A 25,447-nucleotide genomic window follows, 5' to 3' on the forward strand; every position below is an offset into this window, starting at 1 on the left:
CTAAACGCTCTAACAAGAGAGAGCACTAACCTTGCACTAAGCGTGCAACATGAGGATGGCGGGTCTTGTGGCTTCAAGAACAGTGTGAAAGAAGAGGAGAATTTTAGCAGGTAGCGCTTGTTCATCCCAGGACATCCCCAGACCGCATCTGACAACATTCCCTCTTCTACACAGCCACGAAAAGTTTCCACAGCCCAACCCTTCTTTTCCGTCTTGGTACCTGACCAGAGTTTACACAAGGTTGTTGTCACAAGGTTTGGAGCATGTCCCTGCAAGAGTGTTTTCTAGCCATTTCAGACATATATCCATGCTTGGTGCTCAAAATCAGCCACCTGTCGTCAGTTAGGATTAGCTTCTTGCATATTTCACCATTTGCTTAGGGTCAGGCACATTGCAAGGTAGCATTTTCCTGCTTTCTTCCACTGCCTTATGGAAGCCGAGTGCATTAAGTAGGCCTTTCCAGCTCTATTGTCACAAGGAAGAGGCGTTTTGTATTTTTAACCACAGAGACAACCCTAATAAGCAAAAGCGCTCGGGACAACTCGTGTATTTGGTAACTTGCCGAGTCAATGCTTGTTGGAGACATTTGTGCTTATGATCTATTTGTTCTCTATTACATTTAATGCTTCCAAAATGTGTCACAAGCCTCTTAATTCTGTGTTATCCTTTTATCTCAATGTTAAATAAAGCCGTGTTGTTAGGTTTTTAAAAATCTAGATTGAAATTTTATTGCAATGAGCAATTCAACAGTAAGGACGCCTTAGCAACTGCATGGCAACTACACTGAAACATTTGTGTGTGCATGGACTAAACAAGCTGAGATTCCTGCATGGCAGTGGGTTGGAGTAGATGACCCCTGGGGTCCCTTTTAACTCTGCAATTCTATGATTCATAGTGGCTGGGAGGAAAGAAGCAGATAGGGCTGTTATTTCCCTGTTACAGGTGTTTCTTTTGGGGGTGTATCACCCCATCCTGTTACCTGTGTAGATTAGGATTAGTGCATTTAGGCTGCTGAAGCAAAGGTGGGGTAAGATCAGAAGTGGATTTGTGTGTGGAAAGGCAGAAGATTCTGTTTTGGAAACAACACTGACTAGCTCAGCATGTCCTCAGCAGCACCTTAGTCTTCAGTTCAACTTGCTGAGATGCCCATTTGTGCAATCATATATCCATGAAGACCAAAGCCTGTCCACCCCTGGCCTTTGCAAACTGAGCTAAGGGTCAACTGGCAAATATCACGGCATGCACTAGGGCCACCAAGCTTTTTTTTGGGGGGGGGGAGGCACATCTGCAAATGAGAAGCTGTCATGGGTACCCCACACATTGCAACCGGTTGGCTACTGGCTACAACAGAATGCTTGCTTCAAGCTAAATTTCGGGGGGGCGGGCTGCGGGCACATGGGCACCACATTGGCAATTTTAGTGCTAGGAAGCAGGACTTTAAAACTGCTTAGAGGCCTCGCCCTCAAAGGAGGCAGTGATGGTGAGGAAACACTTGCCTTGCATCCTTCCCCTTGCTCAACCAACTTGTTCCCACCTTCTCACTCCCTATTATCCAGAATTAAAAAAATAAATAAACCTGTTTGCAATCGCATAGATAGCTCTGTTGGCTAGAGCGTGGTGCTGATAACACCAAGGTCTCAGGTTCGATTCCTGTATGGGACAGCTGCATATTCCTGCACTGCAGGGGGTTGGAATAGATGACCGCCAGGATCCCTTCCAACTTTATGATTCTAAGATGAATATGATTTGCCTTAAACAAAAGATTTTAAGTTCATAAACAGGGGAAAGATACTGAGTAGGCTCTTCTATGAACTGTATTAAATGTATGAAGTATGTTGCTTTCTTCCTTGTTTATTCAGAGATATTGACAATCTTGATTATAATCTTAGCGACTCATTATCTGATGCATTGTTGTAAACTGTGCAATTATGTTTCCATCTCAGTGCTTGTTTTTCGATGTGCTGACATATATACACATCTATATAGATAAATAAATACAAAGGCAGCCCATCAGGCAAAAGTATACTTCACATTTTAATTTATTAAGTGTACGGTGGGAGGAAAAAGAGAGAGGAGATCTGTAAAAATGACACCAAAATGCCAGCCTTGGGGGCAGGGACAACAAGCCGCTGGGAGACACACCCACACTTTTTCAACCCCCTCAAACATGTTTAACTTTCCTGCTGGTGGTGGAGAGGGAAGCGTAAGATGGAGCTGTTAGCTCCTTCTCAATGCTCACTCTTTCCTCCCTCAGCCGTCAGATAAATAGAGTCCTGCTTCTCGAGGAAAGGGAGGAGCTTTTGCTAGGAAAACCAAGGGAGGCGGGGCCTATACCGAAGAGGCTCCGCCTCTTTCATCCTCATTCCCGGGGCCGATTGACCAGGACTTCGCCCAAGGCCTCCAGCACTTCACGCTTGTAGTCTTCGAAGTCGCCATCTATCTGGTTGACAGAGCGGTCTTCCACCACCCAAAGGTGGCAGTTGGTCTCAGTGATAAGCCGGGCGTCGTGGCTCACAACGATCACGGCTGGAAGGGGGGAAGAGGCGGGACAGTTAGCACATTGTGCTCTAAGAAGATTCCACTTGCCGCAAACCGCCCCCACCCCACCCACAAAAAAACCTTCCACAGGACAATATACAGGAAAAATGATTTTGAGGAGATATGGAGGGTTGTTTGCAGAAATTGTATTGTTAAAACGGAAAGGGGTCAAACCATCGCTAGAGGTGTTGAAATTTTGGGAAGTTGGATTGTTACAATGGAATGGTCTCAGTGGTGGGGTGCACATTTTAATTCTCATTCATTTATGATTATTACTTTGTCAAAAAAGGAAGAATATGAAATGCAAATAAATGTCTAAAATATAAATAATTAAATAATTAAATAATTAGACAGACAGACAGATAGATAGATAGAAACGTGGAATCATTGCTGTGTCAATTTGTTAACTCCCTTTAAAAGTGTGTGTGTGTGTGTGTGTGTGTGTGTGTGTCTGTTAGATAGGAAGGGTTGGAGTTGGCGGTTGGCTGGCTGTTTCACTGAATACGGAAACTTCAAGCAGACGCTATGTCTGGAGGAGTTTGTGAGGACAGACAAGCTATGGACTGCTAACTTACGCACTGCTATAAAGGAGTTTTGAAAGCAAGAAGACCCTCTCTTGGGCTCAAGGGAGAGAGAAACACATTGTATCGGACTTGATATGCATATACAATACTGCTTGTTAATATTTGCCATCCTGCAGGTGAAGAGTCGTCTTCAAAATCTTCTGTGCGAGGTCTACTTCATCACTAGGGCTTTGAGGGTGAAACTGCTGCATCGCTCTGCGTGACTCAGAAAAATAGCTAACAAATGCCACATTGGAACTTGAGTCCATGCCCAGATGCAACTAGACTGGGTGTAAAGGTCTGTCTAATACAGTGGTACCTTGGTTCTCAAATGCCTTGGTTCCCAAACCTGGAAGCCTGGAAATAAGTGTTCTAGTTTCCAAATGTTTTTTCGGAAGCCAAACATCCGATGTGGCTGTCGGCTATTGTTTCTGGGGCACCTGCACCAATCAGAAGCTGTGCCTTGATTTTCAAACATTTTGGAAGTCAAATGGACTTCCGGAATGGATTAAGTTTGGCGATTTTGCTTTTGCTATTTATTTTGTGTTTTTGTGGCTTTTTCGGTTAATTTGTTTTTGTGACTGTGTGGAACCCAGTTCAGCTACTGATTGATAGAATGTGTGACCGCGGAAATGGATAAAAGCCCCCCATCCAAACAATGACTTATCATGCAGAACTTACTAAACAGTCTACAGAGAACTCTAAGAAACTGACGGAGTTGACAACAAGATTAGACCTGAACACAACAACAATTTCATCTAACACAGATTCTATAAACCGTTTGGTTCAAGAGTCTACGGAAACAAGGAGAATAGCTGAGAGTGCTAGGTCTACTGCCGAAGAAACCAAAGGAAAGTTTGCTCCTATTGCAAAAAAAGTACATGAACATGATACAGCATTAGCCCTACTAGAACTGGAAAGGAAAAGCAAGAACCTGAAATTAAGACTGGTTCCAGAAGAGGAAGAGGACAAGCTTGGGGAATTCCTCACAGATAAATTCCAAGATTTTTGGAATGATGAGCTAGATGGAGAAGAAGATGAATTCGTGATAACCTCAGCCTTTCGGATTGGCAGGAAGCAAGGGAAGAAGCCAAGAGATTGTTTAATTACCCTGGGATCAAAGGAACAAAGAGACAAAATATTGAACCTACATTTCCAGAAGGCCTTGGTCATTAAAAATTCTCAGATCCAGATTTTCAAGGATATTCCTAAATATTTTTTGGAGGTTAGATCTCAATTTAAAGAATTAGTTGATCTACTTAAACAGAATAATATTCCATTCAGGTGGGAATTTCCACAAGGGCTGTCCTTCAACTTTAAAGGGAAGAAAATTAAAATAAAAACAAACCAGGATAAAGAACTCTTTTTGGAAAGAAATCAAGAGGATCTTCAGAAAGGAACTGTTAGTGAGGGGGAAGTACCGGACATTTCAAATCTATCATTTGGACTGAACCGAGCACCGACCGAGGAGGAACAACAACTTGGTGCAGTCGGTGGAAGAGCTACCCAATAACAAAAATGTCTCTGCAACTCTACAGCTGGAATTGTAATGGTTTGAACCACCCTCGAAAAAGGGGCCAAGTATTTCATCTATTAAAGAAAGAACATCTAGATGTAATCTGTCTACAAGAAACCCACATTGCCAGGATACATAGAAAACTTTTAATAAACAAGAGATTAGGACAAGAATTTATTTCATCAGATAGAGTTAAGAAAAGAGGAGTTGTGATTTATGTTAAGGAAAAATTTGAACCAAAACTGATTTTTAAGGATGACCAAGGAAGATACCTGGCAGTGGAAATTCAAATTTATGGAGAAAAGATGTTGATTGTTGGAGTTTATGCACCAAACGAGGGGAAGGCTGAATTTTTCAAGAAGTTGCACGAGACTTTAATGGACTTTTTGGATTTTAAAATTATAATGATGGGTGATATGAATGGAGTCGTCTCCACAAACATGGACAAGGCCCAAAGACAAACAATATCTAATGATGGAAGACTACCAAAGACTTTCTTTGAACTGACTGACACTATGGACCTGATTGACATTTGGAGAACTAGGAACCCTCTGGAAAGGGAGGGGACCTTTTTCTCTGAAGCAAAAATGACATGGACGAAATTGTAAAATTTCGGAATGTTAAGATGTCAAGGGATTGGATACAAAGAACTACAGCTATAAATTGAAATTTATAAAACAGAATTTTTTTAAAGAGAATTAAATATAAAAATGGGATGAAGAATTGCTAAAAATTTTAAAATATGGATGCAGTGAAGGGGAGGTTCGGGGAAGTCGTGTTATGTTTATTTGTTTTTTGTTTATGTTGTAAAATCAATAAAAATTATTTAAAAAAACAAACAAACAAACAATGACTTATCATCAGTGCAGGTAAGAAAAAATAATAATTTTTATTTTTATCATCTACAGTACTGTCTTGTTTATTTTATAGCACAGTATATTGATTATTGCTTTCATTTTATGGCTCAATGGTCTCGTTAGATAGTAGAATTCATGTTAAGTTGCTGTTTTAGGGGTTGTTTTTAAAAGTCTGGAACGGATTAATCCATTTTGCATTACTTTCTATGAGAAAGCGCGCCTTGGTTTTGGAACGCTTTAGTTTTGGAACGGACTTCTGGAACGGATTAAGTTTGAGAACCAAGGTACCACTGTACAGCATTTCTCAGCCAGACACTTCTGGGAAACTTACAAAACAGGGCATAAAGAAAGCTGCCCCTGCCTGTCCCAAGCACCAAGTATTCAGAGATATACACTTTGGTGCTGTTTGATTTCACCCCCAGAGGAGCACTCCACTTCTCGAGACAGACGGATGCCAAAAACTACTACTGCCTCTGAACATGGAGTTTTCACTTAGCTATTCTTGGTCCTTATTGCTAGATCTAGCCTCTCCTGTAGGTTTGTCTAATTCTTGTTAAAAACAGCGATCGCAAGGCAGCGAGTTCCATATCAGCTACAAAACTCTGGGGGACTAAATAATTCTCTTTCCCCTCTTGTCCTGAATCAACTTTGTTGGCAGTCCAGTTCTGCTGCGTGTATGGTGTCTTCAGTCACATCCGCACCATGCTTTCAAAGCACACACCTATCACTTTAGCAGTCACAACTCCCCCCCCCCAAGAATCCTGGGAACTGTAGTTCACCCCTGCAGAACTACAATTCCCATCACCCTCCACAAACGACAGCTCCCAGGATTCACAGGGGAGAAGCCTGTGTGCGTAAATATGCTTGAAATGGGCTTCAAATGCAGGGTCTAGAAGTGACTCCAGCTGCAAAGTGATCATTCCGAATGTAGGAAACATAATCCATATGCTCTTTAGAACGGCCTTCCCCAACCCAGTGCTCTCCAGATGTTTCACTCACCTCCTTTATACTCATTGATGGCATCGCCCAAGGCATCGATTGACTCAATATCCAGGTTATTCGTCGGTTCATCCTGGGGGGGGGGGGGGCAAGAAAAGTCACAAAAAGAGGATGAAGTGCATGGGGGTGGGGAAAGGGACAGTCTCTTGGATTTTCATTGCTCTACAGTGGTGGGGGGTCGGGTAGGGGGGTTGGAGAAGGATGCTTTTGGCTCCCAGGTTCTGCAGCAGCAGGAATCTTTGTAGTACTGGGCAGATTTCAGAAAGCAGCCTTGCTGGGTTTCCAAGCAATGGCAACCGGAAGCCAATGCAGACTCAGGAAAGTGCTTTTAGGCCCTTAAAGATTAGCTCAGGATCTGAATCAGAGGGTAGCTGAATAGGGTTGTGAAGAAAAGAGAAACAGAACTGGAGGAAGGTGCACCAAGGATTACCATCCTTTCATTAAGAGACAGGGAGGGAAGGAAGGAAGGAAGGAAGGAAGGAAGGAAGGAAGGAAGGAAGGAAGGAGGGAAGGAGAGGAGGGAGGGAAGGAAGGAAGGAAGGAAGGAAGGAAGGAAGGAAGGAAGGAAGGAAGGAAGGAAGGTCTTATTGTGGCAATTCCTCGGGTGGAGCTAGGACACGGGTGGCGCTGTGGGTTAAACCAGAGCCTAGGACTAGCTGATCAGAAGGTCAGCGGTTCGAATCCCCGCGACGGGGTGAGCTCCCGTTGCTCGGTCCCAGCTCCTAGCAGTTCAAAAGCACGTCAAAGTGCAAGTAGACAAATAGGTACCGCTTCGTCGGGAAGGTAAACAGCATTTCCATGCGCTGCTGTGGTTTGCCAGAAGTGGCTTAGTCATGCTGGCCACATGACCTGGAAGCTGTACACCAGCTCCCTCGGCCAATAAAGCGAGATGAGCACCGCAACCCCAGAGTCGGCCACGACTGGACCTAATGGTCAGGGGTCCCTCGGGGAACAATCCCAGTGCTCCAAGATTGATTAGGTTCAAATTTATTGCTGTTTTGTAGTAATGAGATAACTATCACAATCTTACAAGATATATCCCATACGCCGCCCCTCCTCTTCAAGGAGTTATGTGTGGGACTCACCAAAATGAGGACATCTGGTTCCCTACAAGAGAGTTCAGCAAAGACCACGCGAGCTTTCTGTCCCCCTAGAAGGAAGTACAAAACAGAAGAGAGACAATGAATGTGAGATGCTCCCTCTATGAATAGGAACCTCAGAAGTGCCCATCTGGTCCAGCACCCCGTTCTCACAGGAGCCAGGGAAGAGTGCAAGCAGGAGCAATCTCCCCACTTGCGGATGGTTTTCAGAGGCACACCACCTTTGACATTGGAGGTAGGGAAACAGCTTTGCCAAAGCTGGGGCAGGTAAGATCTTTCATCCACAGCACTGAGGGCAGCTAAATAAGGACAATGGGTGGGGGTCACAGCTGTTTAGCCCTGCAAGGATGACCATTTGTTATATGCATGCTTTACCAGAGATTCCTGCATTGCAGGGAGTTGGCATAGATAGCCCTCAGGGTCCCTATGATTCCACGAGCCCCAGTCCTTTTCTAAAAGCTGTTAAATATCAGTCCCTGAAAGCCGCCCACTTCCCATTTCTCCAGCCCAAGGTGGAGCACGAGCAACGAAGGCCAAGCAGGGAAACACTTCATGGCAACCCTTCGTTCTCCAGCCCACCCTGCCCTAAGGCTCGCTTCTTTTCTTCCTCCTCCTCCCCACTCCCGAGAGAGTCCGTTTCTGAGCACAATTCAAAGTGTTTATGCTGACCTTTAAAGCCCTAAACAGCCTCGGCCCAGTGTACCTGAAGGAGCGTCTCCACCCCCATCGTTCTGCCCGGACACAGAGGTCCAGCGCCAAGGGCCTTCTGGTGGTTCCCTCACTGTGAGAAGTGAAGTTACAGGGAACCAGGCCTTCTTGGTGGTGGCGCCCTCCCGTCAGATGTCAAGGAAACAAACAACAATCTGACTTTTAGAAGACATCTGAAGGCAGCCCTGTTTAGAGAAGTTTTTAATGTTTGATGTTTCATCGTGTTTTTAATATTCTGTTGGAAGCCACTCAAAGTGGCTGGAGAAACCCAGTCAGGTGGGCAGGGTATAAATAATAAATTTGTTGTTGTTATTTATTACAGTGGTACCTCGGGTTACAAACTTAATTCGTTCCGGAGGTCCATTCTTAACCTGAAACTGTTCTTAACATGGGGCACCACTTTAGCTAATGGGGCCTCCCGCCGCCACCACGTGATTTCCATTCTCATCCTGAGGTAAAGTTCTCAACCCAAGGTACTACCCAAAGTGATTGTCACCCGAGGTACCACTATATTATTACTTTATATACCAGAGAGCTTGCAGATCTGGATGGTATGGGCGTGGCTCTCCAGGCCAAACCGCCCCAGGCATTTGCGGGCATCCTGGTAGGGCAGGTTGAAGTTGCGCTGCAGGTACTCTGTCGCCGTTTCCTGCATATTCAGCTGGTCGGCATACTGCTGGTTGAAGAACCCGATTTTCTGCCAGGAGAGAAAAGGACACGTGTTTCATCCTGCAAAAGGAAATGTCACCCGTCCGGTTGTGTGGCCTGCCTTGTCAAACACCCTCCTATTTGATGTCAAGGAAATGAACAACTATCTGACGTTTAGAAGACACCTGAAGGCAGCCCTGCTTAGGGAAGTTTTTTTAAAAAAACTGTTTTTATGAGTTTTTGATATCCTGTTGGGAGCCACCCAGAGTTGTTGGGGAAACCCAGCCAGATGGGGGGGGGGGGTATAAATAAGCTATAAATAAATAAGATATATTAATTACTACTACTACTACTACCACCACCCCACTCCCTTAACCAGTTTAAAAGGGTGCCACACTGAGGTGCCGTGCGAGCTCAGCCATATGTTCCTGGCACCTCTGAACAGAGGAGAGGGACTTGACATCTTTCCGCAGGGTCTGCAAGACAGAGCTATTCCACCAGGCCTTTGGCCAGGGCACAGTCTGACCCCCCTCTCTCCTTCTGTAATCCTCATAGAGCTCTAGCCCAATAGTTGCCATTAATTTGATTCTGAATTGATTTTAGAATGTATTTTAATTAATCGACTGTGTGATTTTATGTACACTGTGCTATTCTTACTCCTTATTAGCCGCTCTGAGCCCAGCTTCGGCTGGGGAGGGTGGGATATAAATAAATAAAAATTATTATTATTATTATTATTATTATTATTATTATTATTATTATTATTATTATTAGAGATCCTATTGCTCTGCACTGATTTTTCAGAAGACCACTCTTAGAGACATGCATCTGTTATGCGTACATCCCCTGTACTGCATCCCACATCCGGTGGACCTGTGGGCACACTATAGCAGAGTTTCAGCAAGAAGTGAGGCTGCGTAGGGTATGTGGTGCCACGAAAGCTTCTTTATTTACAGCAAATGAAAACAACAAAGATGGCTAGTGTGAGCAGTGTCTCACATGTCTTCTCTGTCTGAGAGCAGAGAACAAAGAGCAGAAAACTAAAGCACAAAGAACAGAAGTTCAGTGTCTGTTCCATACACTTCCAGCAGTAAGGAATGTAAATAAGGATCACATGATCCAGCAATGAGAGAATGAAATCCCAACACCCATGAGCTTCTTGGAGGAGAGGCGGGGAAGAAATGTAATAGCCACCATAAAAGAAAGAAATCAATCTGAGAGGCCCTGGATTGATTTCCTCTGCCTCCCAGCAGCTTCTTAAAAGCAAAGGTAGGAAGCCCCTCTGTCATATGTGTCTTATCAGTGAATACATAAACTATTTGTTTTCATGGTTTCTTGGAACAAACCAGCTTCCAGCAGGACAAAGATCCTTCCATTTGGAGTGACAGGCTTGCTTTGCTATTCCAGATGTGAACCGTTCCCCCCCCCCTCAAAATGTCATTCCACATTCCCTGTTGTATTGTCACGGGTACTTACCAGCCTGTGGTTTTTTCTCATTTCCCCTCTTGTCTGGAAGGATAAAAACAGAAACAAAAACAAGTTAAGAGTGTAGTCCAAGGGTCTAATGACGTTCCCTGAGATACAACCAGATTAAAGACGTGCTTGAAAAGATCGGATTCAGCAGGGCCAAAATGCCACCTGCAAGGATGTTGCTTGCCCAGAGCTGGAAAGATGATAAGATACCTATGAGGGCGGACCGGCAGATGAAACTATTCGACTATTGCAATGATATATAGACTTTGGATATAATTGTGGACTGTAAACTGGATGGACTTATAATCTGCAGTTGGGAAAGTTTTTTAATGAAATCACAGAGGGGAGGAGGGAAGTCCTAGGATTCGAAAGAATATTTGTGTTAAATTTTAATATTTGCAAGAATATTTTTCTGTGAATGAACTTGTGAAACCAAAACACACACACACAACAAAAGGCAGCCTATTTTGGGATTGTGCAAAATGGAAAGGAATGATTTTGTGCCTGGTTAAGGTGCAAGAGGGACATTTGAGCAGCAGTGATAAGAGTTTGCCTTGATTTGACCAACACCTTCTGTTCTTTTGGTCCCCGTATGGGCCGCCAAAACACACACACACAAACACCCTACTGTTCTTTTGATTAAGATTTTGGGTTGGACAGCTCTTGGGATAGATGTTTGCTCAGCAGTTAAACTCCTCAGGTCTAGGCCTACAAACCTGGGTAGGAGAGAGCTTGCTGGCTGTAAAGCAGAGCCCAAGGTTAAATGCTCTTGCAGAAGGCCCCAGATTCACAGGAGGTGAGCAGGCATAGACAACAGCTGGGCCTGCCCCAGCCAGACGGCCCTGTTCCCAACACAGGGCCAAGAAACACCACTTGCCCTGCAGGAAGGAACCCCTGGTGCCAGTTCCTGTTTCAGCAGGGTTGGTTGTTTTGTGAGACATGGTCCTTGGTGTACCTGTAAAGGTAAAGGGACCCCTGACCATTAGGTCCAGTCGTGACCGACTCTGGGGTTGCAGCGCTCATCTCGCTTTATTGGCCGAGGGGGCCGGTGTTTGTCCGCAGACAGCTTCCGGGTCATGTGGCCAGCATGACAAAGCCGCTTCTGGCGAACCAGAGCAGCGCACGGAAACGCCATTAACCTTCCCGCCGGAGCGGTACCTATTTATCTACTTGCACTTTGATGTGCTATGTTGGCAGGAGCAGGGACCGAGCAACGGGAGCTCACCCCGTCGCAGGGATTCGAACCGCCGACCTTCTGATCAGCAAGTCCTAGGCTCAGTGGTTTAACCCACAGCGCCACCCGCGTCCCCTGTAGTTCTTTTATAAATGTCGCTTAAAGGATTCTATAGTGAAAAAGTGGTATATGAATCTACTAAATAAACACGTGGCCATCCACAGATGGGTCCTGCAGCTCGCCCCTTGCTCCCCAGCAATGGCGTGGCCCAATTCATGCACCAAGGGGGGCTGAATTTGAGGACACACCTAGAGCAGCCCTTCTCGCTGCCTGAGCAGAAATGGGACACACATTCCTGGCGGGATCAGCAGAGGCATGTGGTGGAGGGAAGACAAGCAGAAAAGGGAGGCCATCTCAGGAACAAAGCGGGATGATAAAAAGAACCCAAGGAAGCCCAAAATGGGGAAAGAGGGGTAGGGTTCACTTACCGGCGTCAATTTACCCGTTAACAGCAACAGCAGCGTACTTTTCCCGACGCCGTTGGGACCCACGATACAGACTGAGGGGAGAGAGAAAAGCAGAGTCAACTTTGAGATCCCTGCGTGGCAGGCGATGATTTCAGAAGATCCTCCCTGTGGCCTGCTCTCAAGAGCTGAGGCAGACAGACTTGAGAAGGGAACTCTCAGGCAAAAATAAAACACTGGAAGACGTTAAAATGGGGATAAGCAAGTGTGGCTCCAGATGTTGCTAGACTTCCAACCTTTAGCTATGACGGCCTGGGCTGACGGGAGATGGAGTCCAACAACATCTGGAAGGAACTATGACGGTTTCAAAGGACATCATGTAGCCAGCACGCTGAGGTGGATTTCTCGTTCAGTAAACAAGAGGCATACAAGTTTCTTAGAAGGACTTATTCACTGCCCCCGACCCCAAAATCACTTACTTCGAGATTCCATGTCAATCCCAAAGTCCAAATTTTTGAAAAGAGGCTTCTGTCCCTCATAACAGAAGTCCACACCTACAGGAGGGAAAAAGGAGGAGAGTGGGCTACAGGGAAGGAAATATTTCTAAATGTAGTCACTGTGTTGTAGGAAACTGTGGAAATAAATTGTGTGTGTGTGTATGCTATTCTCAATAAATATATTAATCTATTATTTCTAAGTTAGTTTTGAAGAAGCAATGGAACAAAATAGAATCTGGAGATCTCAACAATAGTGTTTCTTTTTAGACACAGCTTCACAATTAAAAGTATGTTTTTGGTCTTAGTGGCTCGTTCTAGCTACGCAAGGCTGTTTTGCTTTCGTTATAGTACAAGTCCATTTCATGTATGTTCTTATGTGCTATTGCCGTAATATATTGTTGTAGCTATCAATTACGACGATTGCCTCTTAAAACTACAGTGGTACCTTGGTTCTCAAACGGCTTAGCTGTCGAACAAGTCATCTCCTGAATGCCACAAACCCAGAAGTGTTTCGGTTTGTGAATGGTTTTCGGAAGCCGAAGGTCTGACGCAGCTTCCGATTGAGTGCAGAAAGTTCCTGCAGTCAATCAGAAGTTGCGCCTTGGTTTTCGAATGGTTTTGGGAGTCGAACGGACTCTTGGAACTGATTAAGTTCAAGAACCAAGGTACCACTGTATCTAGAAGCAAAACACTCTTGTTATGAGAACTTAGCCGTTTTCATAGTATATTGAGACACATGTGAAAGGTAATTCACAAATGTTGTTGTTGTTTAGTCGTTTAGTTGCGTCCGACTCTTCGTGACCCCATGGACCAGAGCACACCAGGCACTCTTGTCTTCCACTGCCTCCCACAACTTGGTCAAACCCATGTTCGTAGCTTCGAGAACACTGTCCAACCATCTTGTTCTCTGTTGTCCCCTTCTCCTTCTGCCCTCAATCTTTCAGTAATAATCATATATTAATATCTATCTATCTATCTATCTATCTATCTATCTATCTATCTATCATCTACAGTGGTACCTTGGGTTAAGTACTTAATTCGTTCCGGAGGTCTGTTCTTAACCTGAAACTGTTCTTAACCTGAAGCACCACTTTAGCTAATGGGGCCTTCTGCTGCCGCTGTGCCACCAGAGCACGATTTCTGTTCTCATCCTGAAGCAAAGTTCTTAACCCGAGGTACTATTTCTGGGTTAGCGGAGTCTGTAACTTGAAGCGTATGTAACCCGAGGTACCACTTTCTCTATCTATCTATCTATCTATCTATCTATCTATCTATCTATCTAATAGATGCCATTGATTTTATGATTTTCCGAAGTCACCCAGACAACTGCCTGCCCCTGCTCCCTGATGGACTCTCCCTTGCTAAGACAGACTCGTACCGTGCAAGCCCAGAATGGGTGGGCTGAGGGGCGGTGGGTTTGGAAAGGTGAATTTAACAGTGTACTCCTTTGGCCGCTTCAGCAGCTCGGGCACCTCGCTCGCCTCTTCATCCGGGTTCTTCTTACGGCACTTCTGCTGCTTTCGGGTCAGGGCCTCCTTGGTCTGCTTTTCCTGGGGATGGCCGGAGGGAGACGGGTTAACAAGGACACCGATTATTGGCAAGCATTCTTGACAGGCCCAATCTAGGCCCCTATGCTCTTTGAATCTCACCAGACAGAAACCCTTAATTAAAAAGCGCAATACTGTGTACATTTTTTCAGAAGGGCCACTGAGACTAGAACCAACCCACCTCCTGTCAACTTCCACTACTGGAGTAAAAGTCTGCCCTAATATCCGAGGCCACGCAGAAGGCTAAGGGTGCCATCTTATCCCAACGGTTGTGCTTATTTGATCGCTGTAAAGAACACTGCAGCGTGTAGTTCCACAGATTAACTCATGGAAAAGCTCTGCCGCCTTAGACCACCCTGCTCCCAGGAAGCCCACAGAGAAGAACCTAACTGCACTTTTTTTTTGGGGGGGGGGGTTTCCTCCCGAGTCTGTGGGTCCCATGACAAAATACAAACCGGAAACCTACTGCCTGCTTTGTTGACTTCCCTCCGGCCTTGAGGTCTTTCAGTTTCTTCTCTTGCTTCTCGTACTGTTTCAGAAGCTCCTTCTGTTTCTGCTGATACATCTTCTTGAAAGTCACTGGGGTGGGGTGGGGGGGTGAAGAGAGATGCAGAGGGGTGAAGAGAACTCTTAAGAACTGTGTTGGTTGGATCAATCAGCCTGGATCTGCCTTCTCCAATAGGGTGCATGTTGTTGGACAACAACTCTCATCAGACCCTGTTAGCACCCAATAGCCAGGGATGATGGGAAGTGTAGTTCAACATCATCTTGGAGATCTGAACTATCTTGTCTTGAATTTGGAGTCTAGCTGTGGCCAGCAAAGCCCTTGAGGCAATGGCTCTCCACCATGTTACGAAGCACTCCTTGGAGCCCAGCTTTTTGCTGTCGCAGATAGCACCTGAGCCTGGAAGTTCTATTTTGGCCCTGAAAAAGCCTCCATGGCAGGAACCTAGGCGTACGTGTTTAAGCCAGCTTAGTTGCAACATCTGGGGGGGGGTGTCAGGATTGCAAGTGAGAACTGCAGGTTGGCATACACACTTCATAACACCCAACACTTGCAGGCACCGGTATTTGCTAATCAGAAGTATATTGCTACCAGATGAGGAAGTTGCCCTTTTGGCTATTATAGGTGATAAGGACGCATGGACTAAATCTTCCAAGAAGAGGTTTGTGAATGACAGGTGACAGAGATTCAAATCTCCCTGGAAATGCACCCTGGGAAAGTCAGGCATGGGGAAATCTAGTTTTGCAGATACCCCTAGACCATGGGAAGTGGATTCCAATGCGGTCCAAGTCACTGCTTGTCGCTGAGCAAGGACTTGTTTTGCTCCAGGGCTCAAAACCAGCAACAACCTGGTTTCAGTTGCTCAATCCTAGAAAATACATTTGCACATTTGATAAAACTGTCTTGCTATCTCAGCACTTGCATATTGGCAAAAAAAAAAAAAAAAAGAAAGGCTGGAGACACGTTAGGCTGAAACACCCCGGAGTTTTAAGATTCCACCCAATCTACTGAATCACTAATCTTGAGCCCTCATGCTTCCAGAGGGGTGCCCCCATTTCTCCCCCCATATTTAAAAAAAGTGGGGAGAATGGAGCCACCTCTGCATAGAGTTGGGAAGGGAGCTCAAATTCTGACACCTCATTACTGGACAAGCATATCTGCATACATTTATTTAGTTATTCTGGTGGCAAAACAGACGTTTTCTGTTTCTGTCCCGCTATTCCCCATTCTCCCCCTTTCTTGAATTTACTGTATTTTTCGCACTATAAGACACATCAGACCACAAGTCACACCTAGTTTTTGGAGGAGGAAAACAAACAAAAAAAATATTCTGAATCTCAGAAGCCAGAACAGCAAGAGGGATCGCTGTGCAGTGAAAGCAGCAATCCCTTTTGCTGTTCTGGCTTCTGGGATAGCTGCGCAGCCTGCATTCGCTCCATAAGATGCACACACATTTCCTCTTACTTTTTAGGAGGGAAAAAGTGAGTCTTATAGAGCAAAAAATAAGGTGAATTGATTTGATCAGGAGCCTGAGCAAAGGGAGGAAAAGAAAAGGGAAATAAATTGCCAATGAGTGGTTTCTGAACTTCCCAGCAAATGGTCATATGTTGGCTGAGTTAAGTCGTGGGGTAAAACATATTGAACAGAGAGAGAGAGAGAGAGAGAGAGAGAGAGAGAGAATGAGTTTTGCCAAACATCAGCATTCCAAGTTCTTTGTGAAAATGCCCATCTCCCTTGCCCTGGCGGAAGGCATGGGAATTGAGCGGCAGCCCTGAAATGGAGTCATGCGACTCCACTCCCAAGTCACAAGATCTGTGTCCTTGCTCCGGTTTGAAGAAAGGAAGGAGCTTATGTTGTATCTGCAACAAACGGAGGCCTCTGGAGACATGGCTCTGGGGCAAGGAGATTTCACAGCCTAACAACATTCCACCCAGAAGGGGTATTTCGGGTCTCTAAGTTTCTGAAGTACCGCACGCTGAACTGGAAGTAGACCTCAATCACAGAGACTCAGACGGGGTTTAAATGTACAACAGTAACAGCAGCCTGGGCACTTGGTGAAAATCAGGCCCTCTCCATTGAGAGCACCCCTTGGGCTCAGTTCAATTCGCACGACTTCTACATTCAACCCTCTGATTCTAACTGTATTTGAAAGCTGGCCTTTTAGGTCATTCGATACTTTACACTCTTTAAAACAACAACAACCCATACAACACAAAAACGTGCAGGAAAAAGACTGCCCCGACAAGTCTAAAACCCTTCAAATTCCAAGGAAGAGGATTGGAAGAAGTTTAAAGACTATCAGCAGAAATACTGCAAAGTTTATGAATGTTAAAAGGATGTGGGATATGAAAATAATATGGCATTAGTGATACAGTGTGAAAAATTATGCAAAAATGAAATAGAAAAAAGGTGAATGACAAAAGTTTTATTATGTCAAAGGTAAATAATGTGTTAAGGGTACTTAAAATATAAGGAGGAAAGAATGGAGACATAATAGAGTGATCTTAATAACTAGAAATGATTTCTGAAAGAGGGTTAGGATTTGCTGTATCGGATTGGGTAAAGAGGAACACTAAAAAGGGAGGCGTGAGGAAGTCAAGAAAGAAAGTTAATCAAGTAAGAATTCAAAGCTGGAGGTTTTATCTTTTTTATTGTTGTTAATTTTATTTTATTTTTATTTTTTTGTATCTTGTTTTTTGTTTGTTCTGCTTTACGTGTATAAAACTTAATAAATATATATTTTTTAAAAAATTCCAAGGAATTTTGAAGTTTAAACATCCAAAGTCAAAATCCAATTTCTCTAACTTGAAGGCTTTCTAGATTGGGGGGGGGGGGGAGCTTCAGTTCTACAAAGTGACCTTATGACCAATATTGAATGAGTTTTCCTTGATGTTTCACTTCCTTAACTCCCCCCCCCCCCGCAAAGAAACCCAACAGCACCCTAGCAATGGCATTGCCCCCCCCCCTCCAACAAAAAAGCCTGCCTAGTCCTTCCAATGTGGAGACTTCTGTGGGCACTTACTGTAGTTTCCCCGGTAGTAAAAAAGCTTCTGCATGTCCAGATGGATGATATCCGTACACACATCGTCCAGGAAACCCTGGTCGTGAGAGACAATAAGGAGGGTCTTCTTCCATGTTTGGAGGTAGCTGTAAGAGGGTGTGGAGCAATCGTTAGACAACGAAGGGTTTTCACAGTTTTAACCCATCACCAGATGCTTTTTAAAAAGCGAGTACATTTTCCTTGTAATGGAACCACCCTGCTTTGGAAGCAGCAGCCCGGAGCGCCTTCCATCAGCTGGTGGCCCAGCTACGTCCCTACCTGGACAGGGATAGCCTAACTACTGTTGTCTACGCTCTGCTAACCTCAAGGTTAGATTACTGCAATGTGTTATACGTAGGGCTGCCTCTGAAGACAGTTCAGAAACTTTAGCCAATGCAGAATTCAGCGGCCAGGTTACTCACCAGAGCAAGACGGTTTGAGGATATTACACTGATCCTGGTCCAACTGCACTGGCTACCAATTAGTTTCCGGGCCCAATTCAAAGTGCTGGCTTTGACCTATAAAGCCTTAAGCAGCTCAGGACCGCAATACCTCAAGGACCGCCTCTTTCCATATGAACCTACCTGGACCCTGAGATCATCTTCTGAGGCCCTCCTTTGTGTGCCTCCTCCTTGAGAGGTCTGGAAGGTGGCAACAGGAGAACAGGGCCCTCTCTGCAGTGGCTCCCCATCTGTGGAATGCTCTCTCTAAGGAAGCTCGCCTGGCGCCTTCATTATACACCTTAAACACCAGGCAATTCCTTTTTAACTAGGCCTTTGGTTGATCTGATTGGCATCCTATATTCTTTTAAAATGTAGCTCTTTTTTAGGGGGGGGTGTTATTGGGTTGTTGTTTTTATTTTGATTATATATATTGTGGTCTTTATGTCGATCTTTTCTGTGAACCGCCCTGAGACTGTAGGGCAGTATATAAATTCAAACAACAACAATGGTTTCTATGTACAGATGTTCAGGGTTAGGCCTTCTTTTGAAATCAGGAACAGAGGCAAAAGGAGGATGTAGGTAAGGTGGCAATTAGGAAGGGCTGAGAAATTAACAGAGAGGGAAGAATTCTGGCCCAAGGAAAGCCTGTGACGTGTGCAAAATAAAACAGGGCCTTTTCAGTGGTGGCTCCCTAGTTGTTGAATGCCCTCGTAAGCACGGCCTGCTGGATCAGGCCAATGGCCCATCTAGTCCAGCATCTCCCAGTGGATACCCAGATGCCTCTGGGAAACCAGCGAGCCAAACAGGAGCATAAGGACTCTCTCCCCTCCTGTCGTTTCCAGCAACAGGTATTCAGAAGCAATGATGCTTTATCTAGTCAGGTGTGCCCATCTCCATCACTAACTTTGAGGGATTCAAAAATATTCCTGTGGGCCCAGGCATCTGGTGGTTGAAGAATACTGTTCCTGGCTGCCCCGAGATCAACGCATAGACACATATTTTAATCGCAATTGCTGTTAGATGTTTTTCATTGCAATTGGGTTTTAGAACATTTCAATCCATTTTAAAATGTTTTTACAGACACAGCAAACTGTGCATCTGTTCGCAGCCCTGGACTCTCTGGGGAAGAAGGGTGAGATATAAGTTCAATAAATCAGTAACTAAAGCTCGTGTGCATCTTATTATTTCCTGCTAGGGCCTAAGTCTGCATGTCATAAACACTGCACAGCGTGATTGGTTTTCCTTGGTTGATGCTGGTGGCTTTTAAACTTTTATTGCAAATCGTCCAGAGGGTGGTGTCCATCGGGCAAGCAGGATGATGGAAATGAATGACATTAAGGTAAAGAAAAAAGGCTAGCACCAAAACTGCTTTGCCCACCCTTCACTGGAAAGCCGGCATGTTCACCCACGCAGGTGCCCACACCCCCCAGCTGCTGTTATGCCCCCAGATGCACGGAGGCAGCGACTTACTTGTTAAGCCAGATGACGGCGTTGAGATCCAAGTGGTTGGTGGGCTCATCGAGCATCAGCAGTGTGGGCTCCATAAACAGCGCTCTGAAAGGAGAGCATGGTTAGCAATGACAAAGGGCCATAGCTCGGTGGCAGTGCATCTACTTTGAAGGCCGAAGATCCTGGGTTGGACCCCCAGCATCTCCAAGTGGGGCAGGGAGAAAACTGTGCCTGAAACTCTGGAGAGCTGCTGCCAATCAGAGTAGACAATACTGAGTGAGATGGTTTGACTGTTCCTGCACAAGCAACAGACAGCATCTTAAAAAGCAGAGACATCACCTTGCCAACAAAGGTCCGTATAGTTAAAGCTATGGTTTTCCCAGTAGTGATGTATGGAAGTGAGAGCTGGACCATAAAGAAGGCTGATCGCCGAAGAATTGATGCTTTTGAATTATGGTGCTGGAGGAGACTCTTGAGAGTCCCATGGACTGCAAGAAGATCAAACCTCTCCATTCTGAAGGAAATCAGCCCTGAGTGCTCACTGGAGTGGCTCCAATACTTTGGCCACCTCATGAGAAGAGAAGATTCCCTGGAAAAGACCCTGATGTTGGGAAAGATGGAGGGCACAAGGAGAAGGGGACGGCAGAGGAGGAGATGGTTGGACAGTGTTCTCGAAGCTACCAGCATGAGTTTGACCAAACTGCGGGAGGCAGTGGAAGACAGGAGTGCCTGGCGTGCTCTGGTCCAGGGGGTCACGAAGAGTCGGACACGACTAAACAACAACACCACACAAGCAACAGAGGCCATTTGCTCTTCGTGCTCAGTTCCTGTTTGCATAAACTGGCTTGGCCTCTCCTTAAACAGGCCCACATTTCACTGGCAACTAGGAGTGGACACCGGCCGCCTGATCAGTTCTGAACAGAGGAGAGGTGCAAATAAAACATCTCTTTGTGGGTGAGAGTGGCGGTGGCTGATATAGGTGTCTATCCTCCTATTGACAGGAAGGGGGGTGGTACGCCTTGCGCTCCTGTCTCATTTTCAGCTCTTTTAAAAGTGGCAGCCATTTTGTGTTACATCACACCGCCAAGGCAGCCATTTTGTGTCTGGTGCCCACGGCACTTTCTCAAAATTCCAAAATGTGCTCTGTTGGCTCCCATGACAATCCCTGATCTACATTGTGTGGTGCAAGACAGAGTGCGTTTTGAGGCAGAATGTGGCAGCGGCGGACTTCCTTATCCTAAAGCCACTCGTGACAGGAGAAAATGAGGTGTACACTCATAGGAGACACAGTGCAATTAGCAGACATGACTGGGTTAACGTCTACTTTGAGGAAAACTTTGTTGACAACCACTCATCACAAGCTAGCACCTGTGACCTTTCACCCCTTGCTTTATTGGACTCCCGTGCCACAGTCTGAATGATGCTGTATTGGATTTCCAATTAAAACTGTTCCGTTAGCCAGAGACTATTGGCTACGGGGCAACAAATGAAAACGAATTAACTTCAAGGATACGTCATGCTGATCCTCCCATTTCTCCACGTCTCCCCACCTGACAATTACCTGGCCAGGGACACTCTCATCCGCCAGCCTCCAGAGAACTTCTTGGTCTGCCGGTTCTGCATCTCAGGGTTGAAGCCCAAACCTGCCAGAATTCTCCGGGCTTTTGCCTCAGCTGCTGCGGCTCCTGTGGCCCGCAATTCCTCATAGACCTGGGGAAAGGGGATGAAATATATGGCGTGAGCGGAGATCAACAAAAGGGAACAGGCTAACAACCAGAGGTTGAGTGTGAACATTTCCCTTCCTTTTTTCTCACCCCACAGAAGAAGTATTTAATTTGCTTTGCTGGCCTTTGTAAAATAATAATAATAATAATAATAATAATAATAATAATAATAATAATAATAAAAAAATAAAAATAAAAATTTATTTATACCCCGCCCTCCCCAGCCAAGACCGGGCTCAGGGCGGCTAACACCAAATATAAAAACAACTGATTGAAATACAGCTTAAAAAACATTTTTGAAATTCTGCGAATGTATCTAGGGACACATTTTGCGCGATGCCAGCCATTCCAGATCAGAGAGCTCCTTGTGCAAAATACTCCTGCCTGGGTAACCCAGTTTTGTACTGCCCCTCGGTCACAGGACAGGGAACGCTCCACGAGTACCTTCTCCAGCCGCTCTGCAGCCCCGTCGTCCCCTTTCTCTAGCAGCGCCTGCAGGCGCTTCTCCTCCTCCAGCAACTTCAGCCGCTTGGTGTCAGCCTTGAGCACAGCCTGCACTGCGGGGGTTTCATCCGCAACCACCTCTGTGAAGATAAAGGAGGACACCACCGTGAAGACTCTGCCGCTTAAGCCCCATGGTCAAGGATTGATCAAAGCCTGCACCAAATTATTATTTTTTAAAAAAGAAAACCTCTGCAGCCAAAACCCTCATATTGTGCTACTGAATGGAGAGGGGGCAGGGCTCAAAGATCAGTGGCTGAACATCTGGTTTGCATGCAGATGTTATGGACTGGGGAACCCACAAAGGAACCCTCAGGGGAAGAAGGCTCAGAGCCCAACGACTGGTGGTGGAACAAAGCTAAGCGATCAGAGGGAGAAGAAGGAGCAGACTGGGAGAAGGTGATGTCGGAAGCTGAAGAGGCAACAAGGTTTAGTGAGCAGGAAGAGGCTGTGGCAGAGAGCAGTCTAGAATCAGAGCAGGGGTGAAGAGGCAGAGATCTGGCTGCTGAAGAAGCAGAGAGTCTCCCCCTCCTGCTGCAACCAGCTCCTCTCCCCTCTGGTTTCCCAGAACATGCAGAGAAATGAAGAGGGTGCAGCAGAGACGGGCAAAACAAAGGAGCCTTCGGCTGCTGCAAAAGGAACCGGAGGAGGACCTTTCTTAGAGAGTGGTGGGAAGGCAGGGACCTTCAGTCTTGGCAACTGCCTCATTGGGGCAAGACCCTGCTGGGGTCACTAGGGCTGAACTGTTTTGGTTTCTTCACTGACACTGGGTGTTTTATGGCTGACCTATTCCTGACTGTGGCTCCTGACAGCAGAAGGCCCCAGGCATATCTAGCTGAGGCTAAGAAAGACACTCTGCTGAACCCCTGGAGAGCTTCTCCCCATTGGTGCAGGCAGTACTGAGATGAGCCAGTGGTTTGAGTCAGTTCTGTGAACTGTCCTGAGACCTGCGGGTATAGGGCAGTATATAAATCCAATCAATCTATCTATCAATAAAATAATAACAATAAGACGGCAGCTTTTTCTGTTCTTAATAAGAAGGACCACCTGGCTAGGCAGGACAATGAATGGGCTGCCTCTGCAGAGGGGAGGAACGCTTCTTCCTTTACCTTGTTCACAGAGCAGGACATCAATATTGGGAGGAATGCTCAAGGCCCGGTTGGCAATATGTTTCAGCAAGGTGGTTTTGCCTTTCCTGGAGAGAAAGGGAGGTAGGGAGGATTGGAATATTGGTGCTCTCCTTAACCAAAAGCAACCATAGACAAAACAAGGGCTACAGATAAAGTGCTCAAAAGGAAAGTTGCAAACATACCAACAGATGTTTAATATTCCATAAAACGCTACAAGGACATTTTTTTAAAAAGCACTCCTATACAGTGGTACCTCTGATTACAAACTTAATTCGTTCTGGAGGTCCAATCTTAACCCGAAACAGTTCTTAACCTGAGGTACCACTTTAGCTAATGGGGCCTCCCGCTGCGCCCCTGCTGCGTGATTTCTGTTCTCATCCTGAAGCAAAGTTCTTAACCCGAGGTACTATTTCTGGGTTAGCGGAGTCTGTTACCCGAAGTGTTTGTAACCCAAGATGTTTGTAACCCAAGGTACCACTGTACTAAATTTATAAAGGCACATGTCGATTAAAAATGGGAGCAGCCATTTTTTAATTGGCATGTGCCTGAGGGATTGAGGACAGGAATACTTCCTTAATATGTTTTTGCACGTGTAAATGGGACCAAGACCACTGAAATAATTCCACCTGTGTGGTCCAGAGAGGAGGGAAGGCCTCACAGCAACCGAGGTGGAGAATATGGAATCAGGCAGCGAGCTCATAAGGTACTTTGGGGCCCAAGCTGCTTACAGCTTTGTGAATTAAAGAGTTAAAGTGTGTTTCATCATCCACTGGGGTAAGCAAACAAAATGGTGGGGATTCACCTCACAACAGACACATACCCGTTAGGCCCCACCAGGCCGTATCGGCGCCCAGCCACAATATATAGATCTGCGTTGACAAACAACTCTTTGCCGTGAGCCGAGATGCTAAATTTCTCCAGCTGAAAAAGAAGGTAAAGGAAATCAGAGAGGTACTTTTTATTATAATTTACTTAGGAGACCACTGTAAGCAGATAAAAAACATTAGCAGGACTTTAATGACACTTGTAATGTAGGAAATAACACGGATAATAGGGACAGATACAAATTATGGATTATGAAATAATATGCAGTTGAAAAGGTTGATAGTAGAACCCAGGGAGGGGATGGTGGGAAGTCTTGAGATTCAGAGAAATCTCTTAAATATGGATATGCATTCTGTATTGTTATAACTTTGCACTTGTAAAATTAAATAATAATAATTTCAAAGGGGGGGGAAGGTCCTGTCTTTTAAGCTCTTGTTTCCATCTGCTGGCTCTGAACGTTTAGACAAGCCTACCCAGGATGCGGGTTTTAATCTACTTTTACTCTACTCTTGTTCTAACTTTTTGGAAGTCTTAAATTATTGCCATAATTTTTTTCTTCATGATAATTTTGTTGCTTTAGCTCTTTTGTAAAGTGTTTTGAGGCTACCTCCCTTCATTCTCCTAAAACGTCTTTCCTGGACCCTCCACCGAAGTTCTTTTAACTGGAAATGATGCAAATTTGGCCCGAGGCTTTCAAGCCTTGGCCCAACCTGTTTCCCTCCATACAGATGTTTCTGGTGGGAGTTGAAGTGCAAAACATCTGGGCCAAAGCTGCCCCTCTTGCAATCTCCTTGCTCTGCCAAAAGTGACTCAGCTTCCTCTTAAGCTTATACATCCGTCGAGAAAATATACCGTATTTTTCGCTCTATAGGACACACTTTTTCCCCTCCAAAAATGAAGGGGAAATGTGTGTGCGTCCTATGGAGCGAATGCAGGCTTTCGCTGAAGCCTGGAGAGCGAGAGGGGTCGGTGCGCACCGACCCCTCTCACTCTCCAGGCAGCTATAAGCAAGCCTTCTGAGCCTGGCGGGAGTTCCCACTGGGCTCCGAAGGCTTGTGGATAGCAGCCTGTTCTGGGGGCTGAGGTTGGGGGAAGCCTGTTCTGGGGGCTGAGGTTGGGTTCCCCCGCCCCAGCCCCGCAGCTAAAAACGAAGCCGCGTGCAACCTCTCCCGGCTGGAGAGGTTGCGTGTGGCTAAAGAGGAAGCCAAGACAGCCAGCGGGATGGATCCCGCTCGCTGTCTTGACTTCTTTGCTTTTTGGGGCTGGGGGGAGGATACTTTTTTTTCTTTATTCCCCCCCCCTAAAAACTAGGTGCACCCTATGGTCCGGTGTACCCTATGGAGCGAAAAATACAGCAATTAGGCGTCCACTCTTGAGATGCAATGGAAGAAGAGAATGGAGGAATGATCCAGACTGGAGGGGCAAGGTGGAGGCACTAGGTTGAGACAGGCGTACCTTGATGTCAGAGGCGTTCTCCAGCATGGCCTGCCGTGAGGACATCTCCGCTTGGGACACCGAAAAGTCGTTCTCTGCTGCGCTGGCTGCTTTTAAGGTTGCCACTTGCCGCTCAAACTCCAGCTGTTGGAAGGAGGAAAAAAGGTCTGGCTGTGAAACAGCAGCAAACAACAGACTCTTCCCCATCTACCATTTGCCAGGGGCCAGTCTGCCCACCAAATCACTCTCCACAGACTTATTTCTATCCAGAGCATGCTTTACCAGGATTTGACCTTACAACTGGCAGGCAGA

At 45.7% G+C, this 25,447-nt stretch overlaps 1 protein-coding gene across 2 annotated transcripts in view; it reads right to left on the minus strand.

Annotated features, from left to right (window-relative positions):
- Nucleotides 1–2,010: 2,010 nt before the first annotated feature.
- Nucleotides 2,011–25,447, minus strand: part of ABCF1 (ATP binding cassette subfamily F member 1) — a 41,604-nt gene continuing 18,167 nt past the window's right edge. For both annotated transcript variants that reach the window (XM_081852493.1, XM_081852492.1), the window contains exons 13-28: nucleotides 25,157–25,279; nucleotides 23,697–23,797; nucleotides 22,856–22,941; nucleotides 21,690–21,829; nucleotides 21,083–21,231; nucleotides 19,543–19,626; nucleotides 17,612–17,736; nucleotides 14,551–14,663; nucleotides 13,916–14,087; nucleotides 12,520–12,594; nucleotides 12,065–12,135; nucleotides 10,406–10,438; nucleotides 8,810–8,978; nucleotides 7,559–7,623; nucleotides 6,474–6,546; nucleotides 2,011–2,526 (exon numbers count right to left, since the gene is read on the minus strand). In XM_081852493.1, the coding sequence (XP_081708619.1) occupies nucleotides 2,360–2,526; nucleotides 6,474–6,546; nucleotides 7,559–7,623; nucleotides 8,810–8,978; nucleotides 10,406–10,438; nucleotides 12,065–12,135; nucleotides 12,520–12,594; nucleotides 13,916–14,087; nucleotides 14,551–14,663; nucleotides 17,612–17,736; nucleotides 19,543–19,626; nucleotides 21,083–21,231; nucleotides 21,690–21,829; nucleotides 22,856–22,941; nucleotides 23,697–23,797; nucleotides 25,157–25,279 (1,746 nt within the window). In that variant the 3' untranslated portion in view covers nucleotides 2,011–2,359. The remainder of the gene's footprint in view (nucleotides 2,527–6,473; nucleotides 6,547–7,558; nucleotides 7,624–8,809; nucleotides 8,979–10,405; nucleotides 10,439–12,064; nucleotides 12,136–12,519; nucleotides 12,595–13,915; nucleotides 14,088–14,550; nucleotides 14,664–17,611; nucleotides 17,737–19,542; nucleotides 19,627–21,082; nucleotides 21,232–21,689; nucleotides 21,830–22,855; nucleotides 22,942–23,696; nucleotides 23,798–25,156; nucleotides 25,280–25,447) is intronic.

Source organism: Podarcis erhardii (assembly GCF_964252035.2).
Source record: "Podarcis erhardii genome assembly, chromosome: 2".
NCBI lineage: Eukaryota > Metazoa > Chordata > Lepidosauria > Squamata > Lacertidae > Podarcis > Podarcis erhardii.